Source organism: Mytilus californianus, unplaced genomic scaffold (genome assembly GCF_021869535.1).
Source record: "Mytilus californianus isolate M0D057914Y unplaced genomic scaffold, xbMytCali1.0.p SCAF_9, whole genome shotgun sequence".
NCBI lineage: Eukaryota > Metazoa > Mollusca > Bivalvia > Mytilida > Mytilidae > Mytilus > Mytilus californianus.
Genome location: NW_026262745.1, coordinates 6,434,022 through 6,461,177, shown reverse-complemented (window position 1 = coordinate 6,461,177; position 27,156 = coordinate 6,434,022). Strand labels below are relative to the sequence as shown.

The window sequence follows — 27,156 nt, the reverse complement described above, 5'->3', positions numbered from 1 at the left end:
ACATTAGTATTTTCACACAGAATATTCATCGAAGAACGAAAGTAAAATTAGGGGAACAACTGTTTGTGTTCTTTTCAAATGATTCGAGTCATTTTGATTCGGTGGTGTGAATCGAAACTTGAAAAGTCAATATTCAAATGACTAACAAACATGAAAATGAATAATAGCCAGAAGGTAAATTATTTGGTAAATTACGTGAGACAATTTCTGATGTCCATCAACAAATTAGATGTCAATTTGTTAGATATAAACTTGAAATAAATATGATCATATGGTAAAAAAAAATCCATAAAGGCGACATTTATAAATAACAAATTTCGTTTTTTTTTCTACAACGTAAAATGCACCTTGTAGTTCTGAATCTGTTTCTACTTCTTCATTATAGGTAAAAAGCACCCACATATTTTAGAATACTTGTAATTATGTTTTTGAGCCAAAAGTATAACTATGTTTGGTAATTCACCATTCCATGAATATCCAAATTGTGATTTCTGTTATTTTATATTTGATATTTACAATATGTCAATTACTGTTTACTAGCACATTTCCAAATCTAATATACATATCTTATATGTTATTTACTAATGTTAAAGGGGGATCTCAGGTTCTTGGGAAGGGAAAGCAGATCATGTTCCACATGTGGCAACCATCGTGTTGCTTATGTAAGTACAAGCCCGGTGATATGTCTCATTCAGTAGGTCACATTCGAGTAAAAGAGGACGAGATTTTGATTACGGCAATTGGAACATATCCGTCGTCATCCGTGATACAAATATTCCATAACGGTCAACCAACTCCGCTTAGAACTCTTGTTTTAATAGCTTCCTTGTAAGCAGCAACCCTCTATCAAGGAAACCATGATAGGGAATGCAAGCCCTGGAATATCGTATTAACTGAGAGATATATACTCTATATACAGGCGCTGCTGGAATGTTGCTACATAAAAATGAAAAGTTCACAGTTGGGAAGCTAAAATCAATTCCTTTGTGGTAAAGTTTCAACCAACCCTGATTGTCAATTTTTAGATGTGAGTTAATATTAGAGGCAGATTTAGCTGTATCTGTTCTATCCTTATATGCCAATTTCAACATGTAATGCCAGAGAAGATCAGAATGTAACAATAAAATTATATCGCGGCGCAGTGTTTGAGTATTGGAAAAATGCATTTGTCCGAGGTGAATTTATATCTTCCGGATTACTAACCTATTGTGTTCTCCAAAAAGCATTTGAATATGAGTTAAATGAGATGAATGTCGGTAAGACGGCAATACAACCCAACTACCCTAAACGCCAAAAGCCATCTGACGGTCTTCATCAATTAACATGTACATTAACAATAAACCAAGTTTTTAAAAATTGTCTAAAACAGTTGTGAATACATTTCAACAAAGACTATCAAATACAAAAATCTATCTCTCCAAAAAACAAACAAAATTAGAAATGACTAGGATAACCACTGATGAAGTTTCATTACTTGTGTTGTGTTTGGGTGAATGAATTTTAGCTTTTATCTCAAATTACCGCTTTTAAATGCAACAGGTTAACTTAAAAATGTAAACGAAATAATATAGAATAAAAAAAAAAAAAAAAAATCAGTACAAGAAAAAACATAACTATTTTACAGCAAATGTAAAACAATACAGTATCGAAGAACGCTCGCAGTAATTTAAAGTAAGCTCTAGGGGCAATTGAATACCATAATTCGAAGTAAAAAAAACAGGCAACATAATTGACAAATAAAATATGACAAAAAGTAAAAATTACACAAAAAACTGATTATTGAGCAACACGAACCCCACTAAAACTAGGGTTACACACAGCTACTTCGGGTGAATAAATAGTTCCTGATATACCACCGACCCATTGTTTTGCTAATTTCATGCAAAGAAAATTGGTGGTAGCACCACAAGATAAGAATAAGCAAACAACTGAACAATACGCCCAGTTACTGGCTAATGTCTTGTCTATTTATTTTAAGACTATGGGAAGACCTTTTCTCGTTGATATTGAATAACTAATAGAAATAAAACTAACGCTTCGAACAATGATTTAGTTTTATTTTGTATTCTTGACAAATATGATAAAACTGTACGAGAAACCTACTGATTTGTCTAACGACTTTATTCATCTAGAATCTCAAAATTAACGAAACATTGGAAAAACATGATTATAGAAAATTATATACTTTATTTGAAAATAAATGATTCAATAGGGCAGAAAACTACCGGAACCTACTGACTCCTTTTATATTTATATTTAAAAAAAAACTACAATATGAATTTATATTTTATATGATACACCCCTTTCTGCTTTGTTTAAAAAGAGTTCTATAGCTGTTATTAAATGAGTTCATTTTAGTTAAGTGTTCGTTATATATCTTATTTTCCTTTGTACTCTATCTTATGCTATAAATATGTTTAAATATGCATATGATGTATGATCAATTATTTTCTGTGCTAAAAAAAAAATGCATTATAAAATAATCATTAGGCTGAAATTGCAAAAATAGAAAAATTCCTAAACCTTTTAATTTCAGGTAAATGGTATATTGTTCTGATCTAGAAACTTTGAAAATATTGGCCAAGAAACAAGACGCAAAAATATTTTACACACATTTACATGTTATCACCTATAATGAGACATTTTATAGAAAATATATTTTTGTTTGAGACCTTGACACATACATATATTTAAATATTTTAGATTAAAAAGTTTTAAAATGAGGCTTAAAGTTTTTTTGCTGTTTTTTTCCAGTTTATATTGAAATCCAAAATTTTGAAGACTATAAAGCAGATAAAAACAATATTAATACTGATATGTGACAGTCTTCACGATTTATAAAACGTGGCCTTATCAAACTGTCTTCTTCAAATATCAATGCAGCATCGTGTGAGTTAGATGGTGTCAAAAACAATTGTTTACCCAGAAAAAATATTTGCATTTACAGAATACTTATCGTTCATAATCTTAAGACTTTCTGCACCTTATTCTGAGAAAAGTATGTGCAATTAGAATTAATAAGATTTAGGGCATTAAGTGTTTTTAAGGATAGACCCATCATATATCTTATTAATTTGAGTCGGATGTCATTTTTGCAAATTAATGTATCAAACTACAGTTTAACTTTTGGTGAAATGCATGTTTGTAATTCTATACTATCAAATTATAACTGTATCTAGGTCATATTCGTGAAGTATCGTAATACCTTCACAGTTAAAGACGCAGTTGTTAATTTATAATTGGGATACTGATTATGGTTTACAAAAGTTCTCAATTGAAACACAGCGCTAAACTCAACAAAATAAAAAGGAATATAGGTTGTGACATCTTACGAAGTAAGTAACAGGTTTCAAAGCGTTGTAAAAATGAAAGTAATTGTTGTGTTGATATTAATATCAATATTAGATAGTACAACCGCATTTTATACGCGTCAGACGCCAGATGGAAGTAAAAACACTCACGAAACCATAACTCAAGAGGGAACAATGCAGGCACTGTCAAGTTATATTTGGGAAACTAAACTAAAACGGACTGGATCAGAAAAATCAGCTGTGGATGACTTCTTTAAGAATGGTAAGTGCAATTCTTTAAGCTATTCACCTTAATGCGTATGTCAGTACATTCCTGAAGACATGTTGTTTACGTCAAGTATACAGGTCATAAGATGCAGCTTTTCAGCATGCATTGTATATGTTAGCACTTTGTAAAGTAGTTGAAAACAGATCAAGTTGTAAACGAAAATTAATTTTGTACATGTAGAGAAAATTGTGAGAGAAGTATAATGAATCAAAATTGATAATGTACCCGCTAAAATCGTCGGCATGAGATTTCTTCATGAAAAAAGCGAAACTTCCCCTGTTTAGATCAGCTAACCACTGTGCTTATTCTTGCATGAATTGAATTTGCAGCATCATCACGATATCGCGCCATACATTCAAGACATTACATAATACCAAATATAGTTATATAGATAAGAATTGTGCATTTCCTGTGTCTGTGCAGGGAACTTCATTACCGCGTCCTATCAAATGTTTGATCCATTCTTTAATTTCGGAACAACTTTAGGAAATCTGAACATCGAAATCTTTCTCCCTATCAGTATTAAAATAAGGAGATGTGGTATGTTTGCCAATAAAACAACTATCCAGCAAAGTTCAAATGAAGTGGATGTTAGCAATTATAGGCAACCGTACGGCCTCCAACAATGAGAAAAACGCATACCGTATAGTCGGCTATGAAAGACCCTGACATGAAAAATAATGAATAATTCAATGAGAAAACTAACGGCCTTATTCATAACAAAACAATTTACGAAAAACAAATATCACTGAAATGAACCAACGACAACCATGGTTTATGTCCAAAAAAGAACGAATCAGCAAGTATCATTTGTAATCAGCTGACGACCAGAAGGACATATAATGTAACAACGTCGTGAATAAGTACTTCGGCTTTCCAAAATTTATAAAATGTTATTTGATCTTCTTAGTTCTACGTCGATTGCTGAGTCTTCAGGTTACAGCCTCGTGTGTAGGATGGTAACGTTAAACGTCAATTGCCGAGTCTTCAAGTTTCATCCTCGTTTGTAGGATGGTAACGTTAAACGTCGATTGCCGAGTCTTCAAGTTACAGCCTCGTGTGTAGGATGATAACGTTAGACGTCGATTGCCGAGTCTTCAAGTTACATTATCGTGTGTAGGATGGTTACGTTAGACGTCGATTGCCGAGTCTTCAAGTTACATACTCGTGTGTAGGATGGTAACCTTAGACGTCAATTGCCGAGTATTCAAGTTACATCCTCATGTGTAGGATGATACCGTTAGACGTCGATTGCCGAGTCTTCAAGTTACATCATCGTGTGTAGGATGGTAACGTTAGACGTCGATTGCCGAGTCTTCATGTTACATCCTCGTGTGTAGGTTGGTAACGTTAGACGTCAACTGCCGAGTCTTCAAGTTACATCCTCGTGTGTAGGATGATAACGTTAGACGCACAATTAAGTGATGACAAATCAAATATCTTTTGCAGACACCGATGCCGGACAGTTTTCTATAAAGTTTAAAAACGACTTTAGAAATAAGTTATTTACATTCTATTTCTATTTGTTTTTTTGGTAGTAAGTTCTATTTATATAAAAATCAAAGGATGCTCAAAAACCATTCCACAAGATTAACATCACGGAGACACGGACACTGTGCAAAAACAATACATCTTAATCACTTAATGTTTGATTATATTTTTTAAGACAAGACAAGAGAAAACAAATATTTGATTAAAGTCTCACCTCATGTACATATTTTATATAAAACATAGATATGCATATATAATAGGTACATTAATCAACAACGTATACATGAGCCACTCGTTATGAGAGCCTGATTAAAAACAAATATATACAAAAAACTGATGTTTTTACAAGCATTATTTTTGATATAGCCATTATGTAATAGGTAATTAAAAGCGACACTATATTTCTTACTACTATTATTAACTTCCTGACACATGATATTGCCTTAAGGTTAAAGGTTAAACTCAAAGTAACTACAACATCGTAAAACTTCTCAACATTTTTCATAAGCTATCGACATTAAAATTGTAGATGCCACCAGTAAAATAGAAATGGAGAAATCAATAAATGCCATTGTTCAGGCAATTGCAAATACACAAGTGGAAAAGAAGGATAAAGCTTTCGTACATTGCCATGCTGATCAAATATTATTAGGTAACAAAAATTAATAATTAATGATGAAGGTTTAACAGTACTGTTATTCCTATTTTTATGCAATACATTTATGATGTTCGGAATTAATCATTTCAATCATCCCGTAAACATCGACTGCGATTGCGTAACATTGTTTCCATTGACTCCGACCGTCAACTGTGGAATTGATTGCAGACGTCATCCAATCAAAATACTTAAATTACCTTGATCAAATTTCTCTTTCAAGCATATTTCTCAAAAGTCGACGAAGATGATCTAATTATGTTTAATCACTGCAATAACATTAAATGTACCAATTCATATATCTGACACTTGTAATAATAACAAGAAACTATTTTTTTTTAGAGAAACCCAATTAAATATCTTTCCACAGACAAATTCATACTTGTTGATCAGTAAAATTGAAACAAACTTGAAACAGATCTGAAAAAATAGACTTTTTAATAAAATTGTAGAGAAAAAAAACTATATTTTAGTAGGTACTTGGTGTTATATGATAGCTTTCATTTTACTGATTTAAAAAGGGTTTCTAGATACATTTGCTTGAAAAGGGGAAGATAATTTGCTACTTCCGGTTTACACAATGTCATTTCTATGTCTTATGATCGGTTACCTTGTGCGATTTCAAAAATATATGGTTTCTATATACTGTTGAATGATGTGACTGCAAAATAATGTTTAATTTCGGATAACGCAAAGTCACTTCCGGTTGACCTTTTCAAGGTCATATGTTCATAAACCCAATGCAATCCATATACCAATATGAAGCTTTAACCAAAACATCATATATTTAAGTAACTAAATGTCATCGGATTGGTTGAAACTTAATTAATATATCAAATCAATACCATAATGGTCCAAACACTGTGCTCCATTTCATAATTTGTCTATCTCTTACGGTTTCAGTGAAAAAACTATAACAAGCAAAGGTCAAAATATAGAACATCTCATTGACCCTTGACCTGACCCAATTTTGAGGTCAAAGATGAAAAATCCAAAGACTATCCTTCCGAACAGCTTATTTTGAATATGTAAAAGGAGAAAACTTCTATAGTACTTCGACCCAATTGTGTTGGCTTTGAATCAAGTCGTAAATTACAATTTTACAAACATTTTATGTCGACAGCTTTTCCTGCGAATTGCGATAATAAGCAATGTTCAAAATTTAGAACATGACATTGACCTTAATTTCCAGGCTATGGACAAATCCCTCATATTAAAAGACTCTAAAACTCTATGATTTATGGTTTATGAATTACATCGACATGCTATTGATGTCATACAAAATGAGGGAAATAATATACGTCCATTTTCGCTAAACTAGTACACATTTTTGTTCAGGGGCAGCTGAAGACCACCTGCGGGTGTGGAATTTTCTCGCTGTGTTAAATACCCCTTGATGGCCTTAGGCTGTTTTCTGCTCTTTGGTCGGGTTGTTGTCTCTTTAAAGAATTCCCCGCTTCCATTCTCGTTTTGATCATTACAGTTAAACCGGATCGCTTCGGTCCAAATTGAAGAGGTCATCCTGAGGACGTATAAACATTTAAGAGATACACATTAAGATATAAGATAATTATGGTGTGGGAGAAGAAGCGACAAAAAGAAAAAACAGTAAACGGGGACATAACTTCCATATGGAAAATTGGTCAGTTAGATGATCAGTTTCAAAAGTGATATCAACTGTTCGATATCATATACTTACTATCTTATCGACATGTTGCGAAATAAAAGTATCATTTCAAAACACTAAAGTTGCGGAAGAAAAAAATAATCAAAATAAAATCAAAAGGTCCTTTCACGGAAAGATGGAAAGACCTAATGTCTATGGCCAACATTATAAGTGACATAACTATTGGCCGCGTTCACACCAAATGTCTCGTACTGAAAACCTGCCTACAATTAGTTTTATGTTATTTTAATTTCTATTGATTTCGATACGTTAACAGATCAGAAAACAATGCCAACACAGACGCATACGTTTTTTTTTATATTTCTAGCAAAAATATTGTTTGATTATTGTCTGGTCTTAATTAAAATAAATTCAAATAAAAATTTGTAATTTTTCTTCCTACCCAATTTACCACTAACACTGATTTCAATATCGACAGGTCATTGTTCTCTAATCCTACACAATTCGATTGGATGACTTTTTTATTATTATTTTATTATGTAAGAACGTGCAATTCTATTATGTAATAAAATTGAGAATGGAAATGGGGAATGTGTCAAAGAGACAACAACCCAACCATAGAGCAGACAACAGCCGAAGGCCACCAATGGGTCTTCAATGCAGCGAGAAACTCCCGCACCCGGAGGCGTCCTTCAGCTGGCCCCTAAACAAATATGTATACTAGTTCAGTGATAATGGACGTCATACTAAACTCCAAATTATACACAGGAAACTAAAATTAAAAATGATACAAGACTAACAAAGACCAGAGGCTCCTGACTTGGGACAGGCGCAAAAATGCGGCGGGGTTAAACATGTTTTTTGAGATCTCAACCCTCCCCCGATACCTCTAGCCAATGTAGAAAAAACAAACGCACAACAGTACGCACAGTAAAACTCAGTATGAGAGAAGTCAGAGTCCGATGTCAGAATAGGAAACAAAAGAAAATAAACAAAATGACAATAATACATAAATAACAACAGACTACTAGCAGTTACTGACATGCCAGCTCCAGACCTCAATTAAACTGATTGAAAGATTATGTCTTCATCATATGAATATCAGGCACAATCCCTCCTGTTAGGGGTTTAGTATTATACCGTCATAAAATATATGAGAAGAACATAACTCGTGTCATGCCAACAACTGGTTTTAGAATAAATGTGTTTAATTCCGATGCAAAGACCATATAAGTGAATCAATATTAAAGCCATATTAATCCTAATTGTTTATAAAGACAGGGATGGCAACTGTGAAGTTGTGAAGGTAAGAAATAATAAAACTACCGTTCACGTTAGTTTGTCGATTAACTTTTATAGTTATGATACCTATGTACTTATACTTATACTTAGTTTGTCATAATCTAACTTAGTTAAAATGTTCTATTCTGAACAAATTGATTCTTTTTAAAAACAAGTGTACAATGTGGACGGCGTTAACTTTTTGTATAAAGTTTTATAGTTTAGTGGGTACCTGGTAGACCTGGATGCTTCGTACCTTGTATGCAGATACCTTATGGTACGAAGTTTGCGTCTGTCATATGCCCCTCGTCCATGATTTAATTTTCGTGGTTCAGCGACTGATTGAATAAAATGTAATTTTTTGTCATGTGAATTTCTCACTTATTTTGAGTTATAGGATAACTGTATTTGGACTATGTTTTCCTTGGCAGGATTCACCTGACCTCGACCTCATTTCATGGATCAGTGACCAAGGCTAAGTTTCCATGGTCAAGCCCGTATCTTAGATACTAAAAGCAATTTTAGGTCAACTTTATTTGGTGTATTGTGTGATTGTTATGTGTACATGTCCAACTGTCAACATGTTTCATCTAACCTTGACTTTTTTCGTCCCCCGAGCAACGCGTTGCGGGGGACATAGAAACACCGGGCGTCCGTCCGTCCGGTCTTGTGAGTGCTCTCACGTGTACAATTCTTGCCATATTTTTATAATACTTGTATCATAGGTTTATATCAGCATTGTCTTGAACAAGTTTGATAATCAGTGCCGATCAATTATTTTAAAAGAGTTATGCCCCTTAGAAAAATTAATTATATGGAAAATTGCATCGTTAGCGCTCTCATTTGAACAATTCTTGCCAGATTATTATGGAACTTATATCATAAGTTTATATTACCAATGTCTTGGACAAGTCCGAAAATCAGTGCCGATCAATTATTTTAAAAGAGTAATGCCCCTTGGAAACATAAATTATATGGAAAGTTGCATTGTTAGCGCTCTCATGTGTACAATTCTTGCCAGAATTATATAAAACTTAAATTATAGGTTTATATTTGCGATGTCTTTGACAAGTTCGAAAATCAGTAACGATCAATAATTTATAAAACAGTTATGGCCCTTGGAAATATTGATCATATGGAAAATAGCCTTATAAACGCTCTAATGTCTACAATTTTTTGCCAAATTTTTATGAAATTTATATTATAGGTTTATATCATCAATGTCTTTGACGAGTTCAAAAATCAGTGCCGGTCAGTTATTTTTAAAAGAGTGTACTACTTTGACCTATAATGGTTTACTTTTATAAATTTTGACTTGGATGGAGAGTTGTCTCATTGGCACTCATACCACATCTTCTTATATCTATATCCCTTTGAAATATTGATTATATGGAAAATTGCAGTTTCAGTGTTCTCAAGTGTACAATTACTGCCAGAATTTTATGAAACTTATATCATATGTTTATATCAGCAATGGCTTTAACACTTTCGAAAATAAGTGCTGATCAAATATTTTTAACGAGTTATGTCCTTGGAAATATCAATTATAAAGGAAATCACATTGCATTTGCTCTAAAGCCTTCATTCCTCTAAGATATTAAGTATAAGATTAAGTTTAAAAAAAATGCTTTTTTTTTTAGTTTTTTCCATTGTACTTTAGATAGAATAAATATGTGCAACGCGGGAGACATTGGAACTCAGTTCTTTTTCATGGTTCATCGGACAATGTTTAGTCTTTGTTGTTTGATCTATTTCTCAGATAGTTTAGGTCAACATTATTTGGTGTATGGAATGATTAAAAGGTGAACTTGTTTGTTTTGCAGGGTTCATATGACCTTGATCTCATTTTGATGGTTCATTGTTCAATCGTAAGTTTTTCTGGTTAAGTCTGTTTCTTATATACTATAAGCAGTAGGTTAACTATATTTGGTGCAAGGAATGATTGCTAAGTGTACATGTCTGTCCGTCATATACCATCTGACCTTGACCTCATTTTATGGTTCATTGGTCAATGTAAAGTTTTCACAGTTTGATGTCTTTCATTGAATTTTTGAACAAAAGTTTAACTATAGTTGGTGTATGGAATGATTGTAAGGTGAACGTGTCTGTCTGCCAGGGGCTTTAGGTCGATAGTTTCAACAAGAAGCTCGTTCTACACATCAAATTGTACAAATAACCTTGAGAGGAACAGCTAGGTTAAAAACTTAATTTTTTATGTGAGACTTTCAAAATTAATGTTCACACTAATTTCGTCAAAGCATTACCCCCCACGAGTTCTTCTGACCTGCTGACTCAAGAAGAGTAGAACCTTTTAGTAATTAAACCAGAAAAGATATAAATTGGTAATTGATAGATCAGTCTTTTTTTGTAGCTCATCAACATGTGATATCGTGCAGGAATAAACTCAGCCAATTGAAAAACGATGTAGATGAGTTGCGAAAACAGTTGGGAGAATGTCTTTACACTGTGCAGTCGTTTTACAGCAACACCAACTGGGTCGAAATGAAAGGTGCAGTACCTTATAAAGATTTTGGTAAGTGTTCGAAGAAAACACATGAATAATTAAGGGCATACGATACAGTAGAGATCCCTCGTTGATTTTTCCTTAAAATTTTGCAGAAGGTCAATTTTAATGTGTACTTTTGAAATGTGCAAAGAAATATATACCTTCATGACTTACTTTTTGAGATAATTTGGTTCGAAATTTGCATATTTGAAGGAAAAACACTGAAATTGCATAAATAAGGACTTTTAAGAAAAGTAACAATACTTTTGAACGAACAGTCATAATTTAACCGGATTTTTTGTAAAATGTTCCTTTGAACCACGGCATGAAAATGCTGTAAAAAGTGTAAGGTTTAACTGAATTTTTGTTTTTTTAAATTATAATATTATTAGTGAAATAAACATTTTTGCGTCTATTCAGAAGTGCAAATTAGATCGTTGATTTTTTCTTAGAATTTTGGCGGAGCGTTCCTGAAAAATTCCTTGATTGATTGCAAAAGAAAAAAAATAGGGGTCCATGTGCTTGTTCTTTCAATAAAAGCAATAAACCTTGATTTTTAAGTGCCAATAAGGCGCTAAATTATGTTGAAATAAGTTTTACAACGATCTGATTAACAACATCGCGAAAACAACACAAAAAGTTTTGAAAACGTTATTATCTGCCCTTCCTACTGTATCGTATGCCCTTAAGATTGAAATCATAGAACTATGATAACACGTAATCCTCCATAAAAGTTCGAGACATGAGTTTATAAAAAGAATGCATGTCAATCACACAGAACTAAAAAGCGCAAGTAATAAAATATATATTTCGACTTTGCTATTAATATATTGTCCCTGCCAGAAGCATGCATTTCATTGCTTGAATCGCCTTAAGTCTTAACACGTTGTGAATTTGCAAGATATCTAGTGCATATGAGTTAACCTCAAGATTTCGCGAGTTAATGTTGCTCAATCTTCAGTTTTCTGTATAATGTTTTGTTGACAGTTTTCTGTCCTTTCGTGTTTTTTAGTTGGCAATCGTATTGTCAGTCTTTCTGTGAATTCAGAAAAACATGGTTGTAGATAATGTTTTATTTATTAGGCAACTTACTCCAGCGTACATTTATTGTGTGTAGTGTAGTGGTGGGTTTATACCACAATTATTCAGTGTAAATTTTACTTTGACAGCATTACCTCAAGAACAGGAAGACCACACCAATCAAATTGGACGATGCAGCAAGCTTTTATTTCTACATTTCAACATATCATTTCTGCATGATATTCAGAACTAAATATTCCAAAACATTTGAAAACACAAAAGTGTGAACAAATAATACAAAACTAATATTAATAAAATCTTCTATTCGGACAAGCTTTTTTACATGACCTTTATCACTACAGCGAAATCATTTCATATTTGATTCAACAGGCATTCCAGCGACAACACAATTTATTGCTTGTTCTGCAGATTGTATTTGATCTGATATAGTCTCAAGCTTATTAATCTCTCCAATGACTTTTTCTCTTAAATGTGATAATTGGATCTCCATATATTATTTTATCTGCATAAATTGACCGTGAAATTTATTTTCTATCATTGATAGATTTTTAGCATTTTCTTGTGTCACCATGTAAAATATATCTCTGTTTTCGTTTGTAAGTGATTTAAATATTTCTTTAACTGACTGAGGAGTAGCTGATGAACTATTTGAATGATGGGCTATTTAAATAGATTCAAAAGAATCCTGCTAACTCGTTCTCATTTCATGAGTTATATTCACCACTGTAACATTACAAGCAATTGATTATCTATCTGTTTGTCACCAATTTTGGTATGAAATCTACCATGACAAATTTTTATGTTAAGGTATAAAAAGAGGAACGTTCACTATATAATAAAAGTTCGTATTATAGCCTTCAGTCTTTTTACGTGCTCTACATTGCTTCCATTATTCATTTTTGTCCCTAGCAATTACTTTTCTACACATGATCCGTTTTCCTATTGTCTTGAATAATTGGTTGCAAAATAATTTATTTATGTTAGATAACGCATGTACCAAAGGTTTGATTTATAAGCATGTTTTCTTGTGCAGGTATCAAAGGGAAGATACTTATGGCAGTAGCTTCACCAAATGAAGATACATGTAATGATGTTACAAGTATAGAGTAAGTCATATATGTCAATTAACCTATAGTTACATATATCAAGGATCAAAATAATTCATAATGATTGCTCATTTTCTTTTGTTTTCATTCTATAAAATGAAAATACAGTAGCTTACCGTTTGGTCATTCAGAAATTACTTTAGTACGTATCAAAAACAAATAAATTGTAATATCCCATTCAGTCATCGAAATATACAAACAAAACAACAATTGTTGTATTGTGAAAGTAAATTACCACAGTTGACGGACAATGTAATGTACTATCATGGTTACTACGAAAATAAAATGAATTGTAGGTATGAGTAAAATAAGATATACTGTCATGTTAAACAAATAAGCGCTGATGACAGCTTAACGATGAAAAATATTATTTATGCTAGTAAAAGTCATTGTGTATGATACACTTTAATAAATTTAGAATAGAATAGATAGGATACACCTGGTCATTGCATACGAACAATTACATTATCTATATACACCAGTTATGTACGAACAACTTTTGTCATACCAGTGTAACAATAGATCAGTATGTATATTGATTTAACTAGCCACACGCAGTTGGTATTAGGTTTCTAGATAGGAAAATAAGGAAATGGTGTGGGTTGCCATCAAGACAACCAACTACAAGTGTCTAAATTACAAAGATGAAAACAGTAACAGGTCACCATATGGTTTTCTGAAAAACCCATAACGTATTGTAGGCCCTAACATTACCAAATGTGAAATAATTCGAAATAGAAAAAACCAACGTCTTAATTTATACTACAACAATGAACGAAAAAGTAAAATAACAAAAATACCGAACTCCAAGGAAAAATCAAAACGGAAAGTCCCTTATCAAATGGCAAAATCAAAAGCTCAAACACATCAAACGAATTGAAAGCAACTGTCATATTCCTGACTTGGAACAGGCATTTCCTTATGTAGAAAATGGTGGATTAAAACTGGTTTTATAGGAACGACAAACTGTTTATGGCATAGAGGAACAACGAAATCCACTGAATTACAGACTTCAAATTTAAGACTTGCAATTAAAGAATGTGGCAGGGTTAAATAGTGTGTGAGCGCTCAACCCTTCTCTAACCTTGAACAGTTACGTAACAACAGAAAAAAATAAAATGTAAAAATCAGTTTGGAAGGGCTTGATCCACGTGATTGAGAATGACTAAGCTCAACAACAACAAAAAAAAAAACCAACAAAGAAATACAAAAAAATACAAAGTATTGATCCTAAAGTGCAAATTGTTACTAAACGCTAGTTCAAAGTCACTTTCAATTAATAAAAAGTAATTTTTTCCAAGACTAAAATAACAATCAGTTCTCCTCCAACTGATTTAGTGTCAATACTTCATCAGTGGTCCAAGAAAAGTATTTCCTTGTGCAATGCCAAAATTTAAATATCAACAGAATCTAGGATGATAAGTTTTGATAGTAAGATAGCAATACAGGTTTAGTTATGTCTTAACTATTAAAACGAAAACTATTTTTTCAACCGATAAAGACACAGAAAACTAAGATTTTAACTATCTGGTAGTTTTACTAAACCGTAATGGAAACTTAAAAAAAAGCAAAGGAAGAAGCCTCTCGGAAAAGGCCTAAAAACCATGTATGAGGTTTTAAAGCTAGGATGATTTCACAATTTTTCTATTAGAATACAGTTACACCTATTTGATAAAATGGTCGTGCCCGCTCTTTTGTACGGTTACGAAATATGGGGAACAGGTAACAACAATATCATTGAAAGGATTCACTTAAAGTTTTGTAAGATGCTTTTACAACTCAAATTGTCAACACCGTCTTTTATGGTATATGGCAAACTTGGAAACTCGAAATACAAATAAAAACAAGAATTGTATCATTTTAGATAAATTTAATTGAGGATAAAAATTCGAAACTGTCCTCTTTAACATACAAACTGATTTATCAATTGAACATTGTCAATAATGTAGGGTCTCCATGGGTATTGAGTATAACGAGTATACTCAATAATTGTGGATTGTGATATGTACGGAACACACAAACTTTTATTAACAAGAGATAGTTGGTACGAACGGTTGTTTAAAGTATGAAAGATCAATATGAACAAAATTGGAACAATGAAATGGAAAACTCATTTGTTACCGTCTATTCAAACAAGACCTTGTTTTGCCGTTTTGCCTCAAATCGTAAAAACTACAATAGATAAATAGAAACTTTAAACAGCAAAAGTAAACAGCAAGACAAGATATCACAAGATGATGAGGAGAGTTTTACCAACAGGATTGTATCTAATTTGAAAACGAACGTTTTTCCGCCAAGTTTCCATGTAAACTGGATCATCCGGACTTACCTTCAAACATAATGATCACTAAAGCAAGGAATGAAAGCACAATTAAAAAATCAAAGAGACAACACCACGACTAAAGAGCACAAAACAGCACCAGGCCACCAATGGGTCTTCAGCGCAGCGAGAAAATCCCGCACCTGGAGGCGGGCTTCAGTTGGCCCTTAAACAATAATGTTATGAAAATATTCAGAAAATATTGAAGACCAAATGAAGAGAGGTTCATAGAGAAGATAGACGAGAAAAACGACAATGGTAGTAGCACTCACTATATACCACATCATGCAATAAAAAAAAATGATTCAGCGACAACACCTATTCATATAGTGTACGACAGTAGCTGTAAAATGTCACCAGATCACGCAAATTCGAATGACTGCTTAATGTAAACTCCATCCGATTTAAACGACTTAACAAAAATATTGATGAGGTTTAGAACCAAGTACGCTATAAGCACTGACATTGAAAAGGGGTTTTTACATATTGGATTAGATGAAAAAGGTCGAGATTTTACAAGCTTTTTTTGGTTGACTAACACAGATAATCCCAGTAGTACTCTTACAACATAACTATTTAAATCCATTTTGTTTGGTGCAACAACTTCACCGTTAAACGCAACACTACAGCTATAATGAAGAATGACCTTAACGTGGACAACATTTTGTTAAGTGTGAAAAATGAATATGACGCCGTGAATTATTTTGTATACAAGCCAAATCCTTGATGTCGGAGGCTGGATTTAACTTTCGTTCTTCATGTTCTTGGAGTTGGAATTTGCCCAACACTAATGGATTACACCAAACAACATACAGTTCTTGAAAAAGAGGTTTCAGTAAAAGTACTTGGCCTGAAATGGGATACAGATAAAGATACGATCACCTTTCAAAAAAGTCAACTTATATGATATTGAACTACCAAAATAACGAAACGTGAAAATCTTAAACAGTCGTCACGTATTTACGATCAGCTATGATTACATAGCCCTGTATCCGTACGAGCAAACATTTTGATGCAGAAATTGTGGGAACAGAAATACGAATGGGATGAGCCACTAACACTAGAAATACAGACAACATGGCGACATTTAGTGAAGAATTTGGAGAAATCGACTTAAACAGAATTGAATAGGCAGTAATTGACCAATTTGACAATTCAGAAAACCCAACAACACGTTTTTGTAGACGCTAGTACAATTGCATACGGAGCAACTGTATACATATGTAACCAACATGAGTCATCTTTAGTTATTTCAAAAAATAGAGTAGCACCACTCAAAGAACTTACATTTCCACAGCTGGAATTAATGGCCGAATTGATTGGAGCACAACTCACCGATCACATTAAATCAGCTTTAGAGATAGAAGACATAACGTTTTGGTCAGACAGTCGGACAGTGCTACAGTGGTTATCAACTTCAAAGCAACTGAAAACGGTCCATAAGAAATAGAGTTCCGGAAATACGTATATTGACCAATACACAAGAATGGAGATATTGTCCAACGATAAATAATTCGACTGAATTTTACTAGATGACTCAGCGTGTCACAGTTTGAAAAAAAAATTACCTTCTGGTTCAATGGACCCGAATCGATCTCCAATTAATCAAAATGGCCGTCGTGGAAGTCAAATGACTCAACAGTGTTACTTACCAGCACAGACTTTGAGGAATCAAGTACAACGGAAAATGAAATAGATTATCAAGCAGGAGTACATTAGGTGATGCAAATTACTAGATATAGTACATTACTAAAATTACTACGAATAACAGCCAATGTATTTCTATATACGAAATTGCCGTTCGACGATATTACAGGGAAATAAGGTGAATACGTTTCAAAAGAGGAATTGCAGGATGCAACATAGTGTTGGATAATGAATTGCCATCGATCTTCAGTTAAGGACGAAATGTAAAACTTGAAATTAAAGGACACTAGACCCACTGTTTAGTGAGACAACTTAGATTGTTTCTGAATATCAAGGACGCAATTTGCTGTGGTGGGAGAATTCATAACGCACCTGTATGTGAAAATACGAAATGTCCTTATTGGTTAAGATATTAACTCAGTCACCATCGCTAAAAGATACATTGTCAACATATGGAACAAGTTGGAGATTTATACCGAAACGAGCGCCATGGTATGGAGGATGGTGAGAACGCTTTATCGGAATAACAAAAACTTGTTTTAGGAAAGCATTAGGTAGAACTTCCATTTTCATATATACACTTCAAACAATTGTTAAAGAAATAGAAGCCATCACTAATGATAGACAATTGACCTACGTTTCACCGGATAATGAGGACGAGGAGCCCTTAAATCCGTCACACCTACGGAAGAAAGATAACTTTAACACCATACCCAAAACAGAAAATTGAATACATGGCCGTGAATAGTGGACAACAAGAACTGTACAAACACTTGAATTAACAGTTGAGTTTAATGGAACATTTTGTGAACCGGTGGAAATCCGAATATATAACGACACATAGAATGTCATCGCCAAACAGGAAACAATATACAAACTATTCAATTTGGGGATGTAGTGCAAGTCCAAGATGATAAATCACCGAAAAACCGATGGAACATTGCTGTTGTTGATGAATTGATCACTGGAAACGATGGTTTCACACATGCAGCTATAACAAGAACTCGCGCAGGGCATACATCACGTCCTATAGTAGAACTTTACCCACTCAAAATCCGAACCAACATTTAAAAATTAGAAAAGGACAAAGATGATGACACTTCAACAGAGAGATCTACAAGAATTCAACCAAAACGAGATGCATGTGTACGAGCTTGAGAAAATATTAAAAAATAAACTACCAAAAACTGAACAACTAGCAGACAACTATATGTGTATTTGAATAGACTTCGTTAAAAGTGAAAGTCGTTGATAAGTGAAATTATTTGAATTAGTTGAATAAACACGATCTATGCACAACGCATTTATCTACTTTACCCAACACCCTTCGTGTTGTTCATGGCAAGCAAGCATTCGGTGATAAGGCGTTTTCGGTCATGTCATAATCGATGAAGAGACAAGACTGTGGTAACGACAATTAGAAAATATCCATTGTCATCTGTGAATCATATATATCATAATGCTTAACCAAACTATGCTGGCGTCCATGAGGGATGACTTCAACTCTACCATTATGAACCCCTGTTCAATAGCTTCATTGTAAGCAACAACCCTCTATTAAGGAAATAACGATTGGAAACATAAGGAATGGAATTTTGTTTTAACTGGGAGATATATACTCCATGTGCTGACGCTGCTGGAATGTTACTACATACAAATGAAAATGTCACAATTGGATAACTGAAGTCATGTCTTTTGTCGTAAAATTAAGTTTCCGACCGACAATTAGAAATTAAGTTTCAAACTAACTGTATATGTGGTATCCTTAATTACAAGTCTGAATTATTTAGTTAGAGGATATCATCTATATAGCGGAACGGGAGGTTGATGCTTGCTTCTTTTCTTTTTATTCTTGCTAATAAGGTTAAATTTATAATCTTGAAGATTAAGTTATTCAAAGGACATATTAGTTTATATGGTTCGTATCTTAAATTACGAACTGGATAAACAACATCACAGTAAACTGTAGGATGTGATTTCCCATAGAACTGTAGTGTGAATCAGTTGCTTGCTTCAGTAAAACTGGAATCTCAGTTATACGTAGATGTATTATTTTTTTTCTAGCAACAAACATCGTATTTATCCAGAAACTTTCATATCTTTAGTAAAACCATGTTTTTATTATCAAATAAAAATACATAGCACTGATGCAGTCAATATTTGTTTTTAGGTTTGACTGTGGACAGAATATTATAGTACAAAACAAGTTAACTAGTGGTTACCATCACGGAAGAGGAAACACTAAACCTACAAGTAAGAAAAGAAATCATGGTAGATAGTAATCTATTCACCATTTTCCCACCGTAGAATTAAAAATAAGCAGACGATCGAAATGGAAATTTGTCAGTCGAGATTTCATTTGATTGTTTGGTGTAACATCAGCAAATAAAATTGCAATAAAGGCAACACCTTCGATATTTTTCCTGTTTCTGAAACACTTGTATGCTTGTAATGCATATTTACACACTTTTGGCTGCTTGATCCCAATTATTGTCACATAACCTATCATTCCTGTTTGGGTTTCTCATCCAACTTTGTCAGTATAACGGAACTATAATCAACTGTCATACAAGTGGGAGGTTTAGCTATCTATAAAATCTGGTTTAACCCACCATTTTCGTCGGAAAATGCCTGTACCAATTCAGGAATATGACAGTTGTTTTTCAGTCGTTTTTTTGGTTGATAACGTTTGATTTTGTCAGTTATTCTGGACTACTCCTTTTCGAATTTACCTTGGAGTTCTGTATTTTTGTTATACTTTTTTGCCTCAGCAAAGGAAAAGGTAAACATAAATCAATGCGTGCGTTAAATTAATCATACGATTATTAATAAAGTTTAACCGCTACTATATTTTTATTTCATAGAACCACAAGGCGCAACCGTTGGAAAATGTAGTCATGGTGGACCGGACGATGAGAGTCGTAAAATGGTAGCAAAATGTGGAATAAACAAGGAAACAACAACAGAACGTTTATCTCCACATTTTTATCTTCATCAAAAGGCATATTTAGCTGCTATTGCCGCAACAAAAGACTTTATGATAATGAAAGGTATTTGAAATTCATTAAGATACTTACAACGTAGCTAGCGTCGGAATGGCATTTTCAACTCCGCAAAGTGTAGATTTCAGAAATCATACATGGATAAATATTTTTACAACTTTAACTCTTCAACGAGCAATTCATTATATCATTCGAATACTAATGGTATGATTACAAGTACGTAGTTTTCTCAACTTTTCTTACACATTGATAGTTATTTTGTAACGGTATAATGGGGAAGTACGTAAGGTAAGATATCGCATGACTCGTTGGCGCACCTTGTCTTACTCCGTTGAAGTAAGCGAATGCCAAATGTTAATTCCTGCAAGCATCTGATTTTTATTTTCGTCGGTATACTTGTTTTTATATTTGATTAATAACTGAGTCTATTCAAGAGTTGTTAACATTTTACAATGAACAAATTGTTGTATGATATTTTATTTCCATGTCCAAAACTCATAAGAAGAACATAATTTTTTTTATATCCAGTGTACCGAAATACAGATTACAAATGGATTATAAATATCAGACCAAACGGTTGACTGATGGGATATCGAAATATGGTCATTTGTAATTCTCCCTTCCAACAGAAATACATGTATAAAGAAGTGTGAATTTGGTCTGCGGGATTTTTTAATACGCAGCCATGTCCAGTTGGAATGGAGAAATACATCAAATATATTAAATGCATAATTATGATTAGAGTCACTCTGTATTCAGATAGATAAATCTTATAATAACTCGTACTTGAGCGATCTATCATATTTGGAAAGCATTTCCCCCTTTCTCCAAAAAATTCAAAATATACCGTTTTTCATTTTGGGAACCCATGTAGAATACACTTGATTAATATATAGTTTGATAGCTTCTTATCGAAAATATGCAAATAAGATTTTGTCACTGGAGGATAATGTCACCAAGGAAAATGGTGACCTAAATGATTGTGTAACAAGACCCTGACTGAGTGGCTGCTTGTTTCTGAAACTGCCTGGTGCTCTTGATAAAACACAATGAACGAATACTCTGAATGACAATGCCTGGCTGTGTGACTGACTGAGTCGGGTGCACAAATAGAACTTTGAATATGAAGCTCTGGTGCAGCCTAACAGTAGAGACTTTGGAACACGCGATGAAAAATTCAATAATTAAGCATGGAATACATTCATTACGGATGACCTGGGTTCAGTGTAAAACACCTGAGCCCAATTTGATTAACCAAAATTATAAACAAGTATATGTATTTATATAAAATTAAATTGACATGAACAAACGTAACACATAACAAGTAATCTGAGTGATAATGTTCACTGTCAAAGATTAAACTATTTGGAACTTTTGGAAGAATGAATATGAACTGCTAATCTGATTTTGATAATTAAGAACATGAAGAACAGCAGTAAAAGCGATGTTCCTTTTCTTTTTGTGTGTTACTGTGCATGTACTGATTCTGTGTCATGGATGGATACCCCATATCCTTTTTTGTCAGTTATGAATAAGGTAAATTGTCACTTTTAGGTAACCGATTAAAATATTTAACTCAATGTCCAAAACTGAGAATTTCAAAGTAACACATCAAAACATGTTGATTAAAAGTTATGGATAATATGTGTAGCTAGAAACCAAAATATAAATTGAATTATTAAAGCACAAAGAATTCAAGTCCAAAATGTCAAAATTGTGAATTTTAGATAAAATGTCCAAGGTAATACGAGAAGCAGATTTCAGATTGGTCACAATAAGCTAAGAACAATCAGTCAATCGATTACAAATATCAGTGATATAAGAGTTATTTTTGAATAAATCTGTATTTGATACAGTCAAAAGCAAATAAATCATAATAAACTTCAGAAAATGAAATAAATTCCTCAGACAGAAAAAAAAAGAAAGTTTAAAAAAAGTTTATATCAAAGTAATAAACTCCAGATCATCTTAGACAAATCGAAATCTGATTAGGTATCCAGATGCAAGACGTCTGTTAACAAAAGATGGCAATAACAAGAAACCTAACGGTTTTCATAGCAAGCTGTTGTAACTAGAAAATCGTGCATAAAGACACATGTTCGTACTAGCTACAACCAAATTCAGCATTGAAATGAAATAAACATTTTTTAAAAAGTTGAACGTTTTCACATACATACTGCAAGAATATGGCTAATTGACCCATTGTTTTTATATACTATTTTGGTTATGTTAATTCTCTATCGACAATTGTATACTATATTATGTTTTATATATTACAGATACAGGTATTCTAAAATTGCTTGGAAGTAAAACGTTCGACGAAATATTCAACATCAAAACGGGAAAGGCTGTATCACTAGCGTTTGTTGTAGACTTCTCAGGTTCCATGAAGGAAGAAATTGCTGCTGTTAGAGAACAAATATTTCAATATGTGACTTCTACAATCGGTTCAGACAATGAACCGGCGGATTATGTTTTATCACTGTTTAGTGATCCAGGTTTGTAATTGAATTTCGAAAGGCAAAAATGTGATTCAAATTTACTCAAACTAGTTCCGATGAAAGTTGAGTTCAACCAACAATGATTTCTAATTTTAGTTATTGTTAAAGGCCGTACGGTGACCTATAATTGCTTATCACACTTCATGTATACTCTTGTGGAAAGTTGTCTCACTGTCAATCATACCACATCTCCTCATTTTTATATAAACAAACATGCAAATATCTAGATCTTGAACCGAGATGACTGATGTAAAAAGATTGAGCATATATTAATGCTGATGACAAGAGATGAACGTTGGAGAAACTCTATTTATAGATTAACAGATTTTAGAATTTTCAATAGCTTCTTTTGTTTATGTCACTCTTATTTAGCTCATTTGTTATGCAATGTTTAATTATATATAAAAGACATTTTAGCTCACCTACTACTGTTTTTTCATAAATATATAATTCTGTGCATGTGAATTAACTTTTTTTTTACTTGTATATATATGTGTGTATGTAATATTAGTCACAAATAGTGATTCAGTTTATTTGCTTTTTCAGTTACACTGAATAAGGCATTTGTCGAAAGAGATGGATATGAAATGATTAAGAAAATCGAAAATGTCACAGTAGCTGGAGGTTATGATTGCCCCGAGTTTGCATCCGACGGTATATTGAAAGGTAAATAAAGTAATAAGATACATAATACTTATCTCCCTTTAGAACTAATGAAGATGAGGGGGTTAACAAATCAAAAGGAGACAAACATTATGAAAAACGAAAGCTGTCATTTTGATATCGTTTTGGAAAATACAGTTTTGGGAAAGGCTGGTGCGTTGCGCTTACTTGTTTATTAACTGAATGGTCTGATTATTTGGTTGATATTGCAGTTATTCCTTAAAAACAATATGTTGGCCATCAAATCAAATATTTAAGATAAAATTCAAATCATCAATACTTTTGTATGACATATCTAGACTATTAAAGATATAAAAGTGGAAATTTGGAGAACTTATAATTTTTCTTATTTCCTAATTTAAAAAAACCTTATTATACCTACTTTGTACCTCTCACCCGAAAAATAACATTTCCTCTGTTTACTTTGTTAATTGCATAATAGTGAAACCAACAACAAGAACGTCACTTTACTTAAGTTGATGTTTTCGATAGAAATTATGCGACAGATGTATGTATTTATTTTTTGTAAACCGGGTTAATTATGTTCTACCATCATGCCACTGACGTAGGGTATTTCCACCTGAGTGCATGACTGCTTATTTTTTAAATGAGTTGTTCTTGTAATGCCATTATACTTTATTGTTATATATAAATTTCAAAAATATGTTATAACTCCAGAATACAAAAATACATACTGAACTTTAATTAATTAGCATCTTCGTCCACATTTCCATATAACACTAGTTTTTTTTTTTATTAAAAATGAATCTAAACATACACTTGGACAACGAATATGCGATTTAACCGTACACATTTTGATACCATTTCAATTTTAAGACTAAATATAATTTCAATCTGAAAATATAAACCTTTTTTTAGTATAGTGTTATTTATACTGTGTTTAGCCTCTATATTGTAATACTTGTCTTGAGCACCGTTATATTAATATGCTACTAGTATTAAAATATTACAACACTGATTTCAGTAGGATTTTATACGACAACCTACCATTTAAAGGACCTCCAAAGAATCTCAAAGGTACAAATAAATTCATATGTAGACAATTCAAGAGAGGCAGAAGATACCAAAGGAATATTCAAACTCATAATTCGAAGACAAGTTTAACGTGTAAGCCAAAAAAATGACAGCACTTTGATTATATCTTACTTGCCGTTTCTAAGAACTACCGAGTATGAGTTCTCAATCGAGAAAAAAATGATAATAATTATTGTAATAAGAAGTTATTTGCAATAAAATATGTGCATATGATTATTTTCACAGTTTTTTTCTTTGTAGCCATCAAATTATCTAGAAACGGTTCTACATTACTTGTGTTTACTGACGCTGACGCAAAAGATGCACATAGAAGACAAGAGGTAGCATATGCTGCAAATACTAAACGTATTACAATAACCCCATTTATTACGGGAACTTGTTCAAGGAGACGACGGTCGATTAAGTGTAAGTTAGTAAAAGATGCATTGGTTATTGCATACGAGTCCTACGACCTTTGAAATTATCGTAAATATTTAATCCAATGAATACTGCAATTATAAAACACGAAATACCAGTCCTCTATTACATATTTGCCGTATGCATAAAATAAGATAAACCTCGGTAGGACGGTAATTCAACAGCACAACTGATTAAGGTACACGGTGGGTGATTCACTTAAAGCAGGAGACGCTTACTCTGTCGACGCATTCGGTACGATTCCCTCAATTTTTGTTATTACCTTGATTTGTCTTCATAACCTTTTATGAGATGTGAATATCGGTAAACTGCTGTTGCCTTAATTTTAGTAGCACGGCAGTTGTTAATTGTATCTATTAAAACCATCATAAGTGTTTACGTATATAAGGGTGTGCAAATTTCATTAGACTGACCATTACCATCATTGACCACTACACTGGTTGGTTTAGGGAGGAGAGAATCACTCGGGAAAGATTTTGGATAAGAAAATTAAAACGTTGGCACAAAAATGGGATCAACGAAAAGGTGCGTTTCAAATCGTGCAGTGATAACCACATCAGATGGATGTGTTCGTATCATTTGTGATGTATACACATGCAGCTTCGTTTTTCGTAAATACTTAGTTTGTGTTAAGTTCAAGAATTGAGATTATACAAGCGTTGTTTGGTTTTTAACTTTTTGTATATCGGTCAAAATATTTGCAATAAAAATCAGCATAGATTAATAAGACTATTTTTAACATTACACTGATGAAGGATATTTGTTATCCGAAATATTTGTTGACAATTGTGGCACCCTCAACGGAGTTGGGGTGACATATTGTTATTCTACATTTCTTTTTTTCTTATTATTATGGTACCCTCAACGGAGTTGGGGTGACGTATTGTTATTCTACGTTTCTTTTTTTATGTCACCCTGACGCAGGTCGGGTGACATATTGTTATTGTTCCATTCTTTTTTTTATTTATACTTTTTATTTTTATGTCACCCTGATGGAGTTGGGGTGACGTATTGTTATTCTACGTTTCTTTTTTTCTTATTATGTCACACGATCGACAATGTCGGGTGACATATTGCTTTTCCTCTGTTTCTTTTTCCGTATTATTATCATTATTATTATACTTCCACCTAATTTTGTCCAGAAGTTTTCTCAGAGCCAATGGAACCAATCTAAATGATTGGTCAGTATAACAAGGAACACCAACTTTTGCGTTGCAGTGGAACTTTGGAACTAAAAAATGGCTGCCGTTACCATGGAAACAGAAAAATTGTAAACAAATAAAATTTTATTGTTTAATGAATTATTTGAATATGTCTGAAATTAAAATCATTAAATTTTAATACAAGGTACATGTTCACTATATACAGGTTTGGGATGATTTTGACAATCATCGGAACAACTATGTTGCCATGGAAACGACAGCAAAAATTTCAAAAAATTCAAAATGCTCCAAAGTTGATGAAACTTCACAGTAATGATGAGCAACAATTGTAGATGTGGCATTTGGCGTTGGAATTTCCAAAATTTCATGGAAACTATGCAAAAATGGTCAAAATGCTCCAAAAACCTAAAAGTAGCATTTCCTCTCTTAAAATGGTAGGTCAAATCCATTGAAACTTTGTTGGTATGTTCCCTCCCATGTACCAATGTGGCATCTGTAATTAAAAATTTTGGAATGGTGTCTTGTTACCATGGAAACCAGCAAAAATGTCAAAAATTTCAAAATGCTCCAAACTTGACGAAACTTATTATGATTGTTAACTGGCAAGTATAGATAAGACTTTTGAATTCAGAATTTTCAAAATGCCCGCCGTTGCCATGGAAACTGCAAAAATGTCAAAAATTTCAAAATGCTCCAAACTTAATGAAACTAAATATGGTTGTTAACTGGCAATTATAGATGAGACTTTTGACTTTAGAATTTCCAAAACGGCGGCCGTTGCCATGGAAACGACTGAAATGTGAAAAGTTCCAAAATGCTCTAAATGTACTGAAAATTTACAGAAAGATGTGTAGCAATGCATATATGTGCATTCACTGTTTGAAATTTTTGAAATTGCTGCCGCTTAGTGGCAATGTGGGGAAGGGTGACATCCGCTATTACTTGCAATGGCAAATCTAGTTATTATGGCACCCTCAACGGAGTTGGGGTGACATAATGTTAATCTACGTTACTTTTTTTTCTCATTATTTCTCTTGCACAAATTTTGTCAGCGCAAGTTCTTGGAATCCAATGGACCAATGTTGATGGAACTCCACTATA

General features: G+C 33.0%; 1 protein-coding gene across 8 annotated transcripts in view; it reads left to right on the top strand.

Annotated features, from left to right (window-relative positions):
• The first annotated feature begins 3,165 nt into the window (after window positions 1-3,165).
• LOC127715706 (uncharacterized) overlaps window positions 3,166-27,156 on the top strand; it is a 235,243-nt gene continuing 211,252 nt past the window's right edge. For 6 of the 8 annotated variants that reach the window (XM_052221862.1, XM_052221863.1, XM_052221861.1 and 3 more), the window contains exons 1-9: window positions 3,167-3,573; window positions 5,600-5,722; window positions 11,005-11,166; window positions 13,214-13,286; window positions 19,424-19,506; window positions 20,118-20,303; window positions 22,535-22,753; window positions 23,303-23,422; window positions 24,716-24,880. In XM_052221862.1, the coding sequence (XP_052077822.1) occupies window positions 3,366-3,573; window positions 5,600-5,722; window positions 11,005-11,166; window positions 13,214-13,286; window positions 19,424-19,506; window positions 20,118-20,303; window positions 22,535-22,753; window positions 23,303-23,422; window positions 24,716-24,880 (1,339 nt within the window). In that variant the 5' untranslated portion in view covers window positions 3,167-3,365. Of the gene's footprint in view, window positions 3,574-5,599; window positions 5,723-11,004; window positions 11,167-13,213; window positions 13,287-19,423; window positions 19,507-20,117; window positions 20,304-22,534; window positions 22,754-23,302; window positions 23,423-24,715; window positions 24,881-27,156 lie in introns of all 8 variants that reach the window. The other 2 variants (XM_052221864.1, XM_052221857.1) reach the window with 2 other exon arrangements.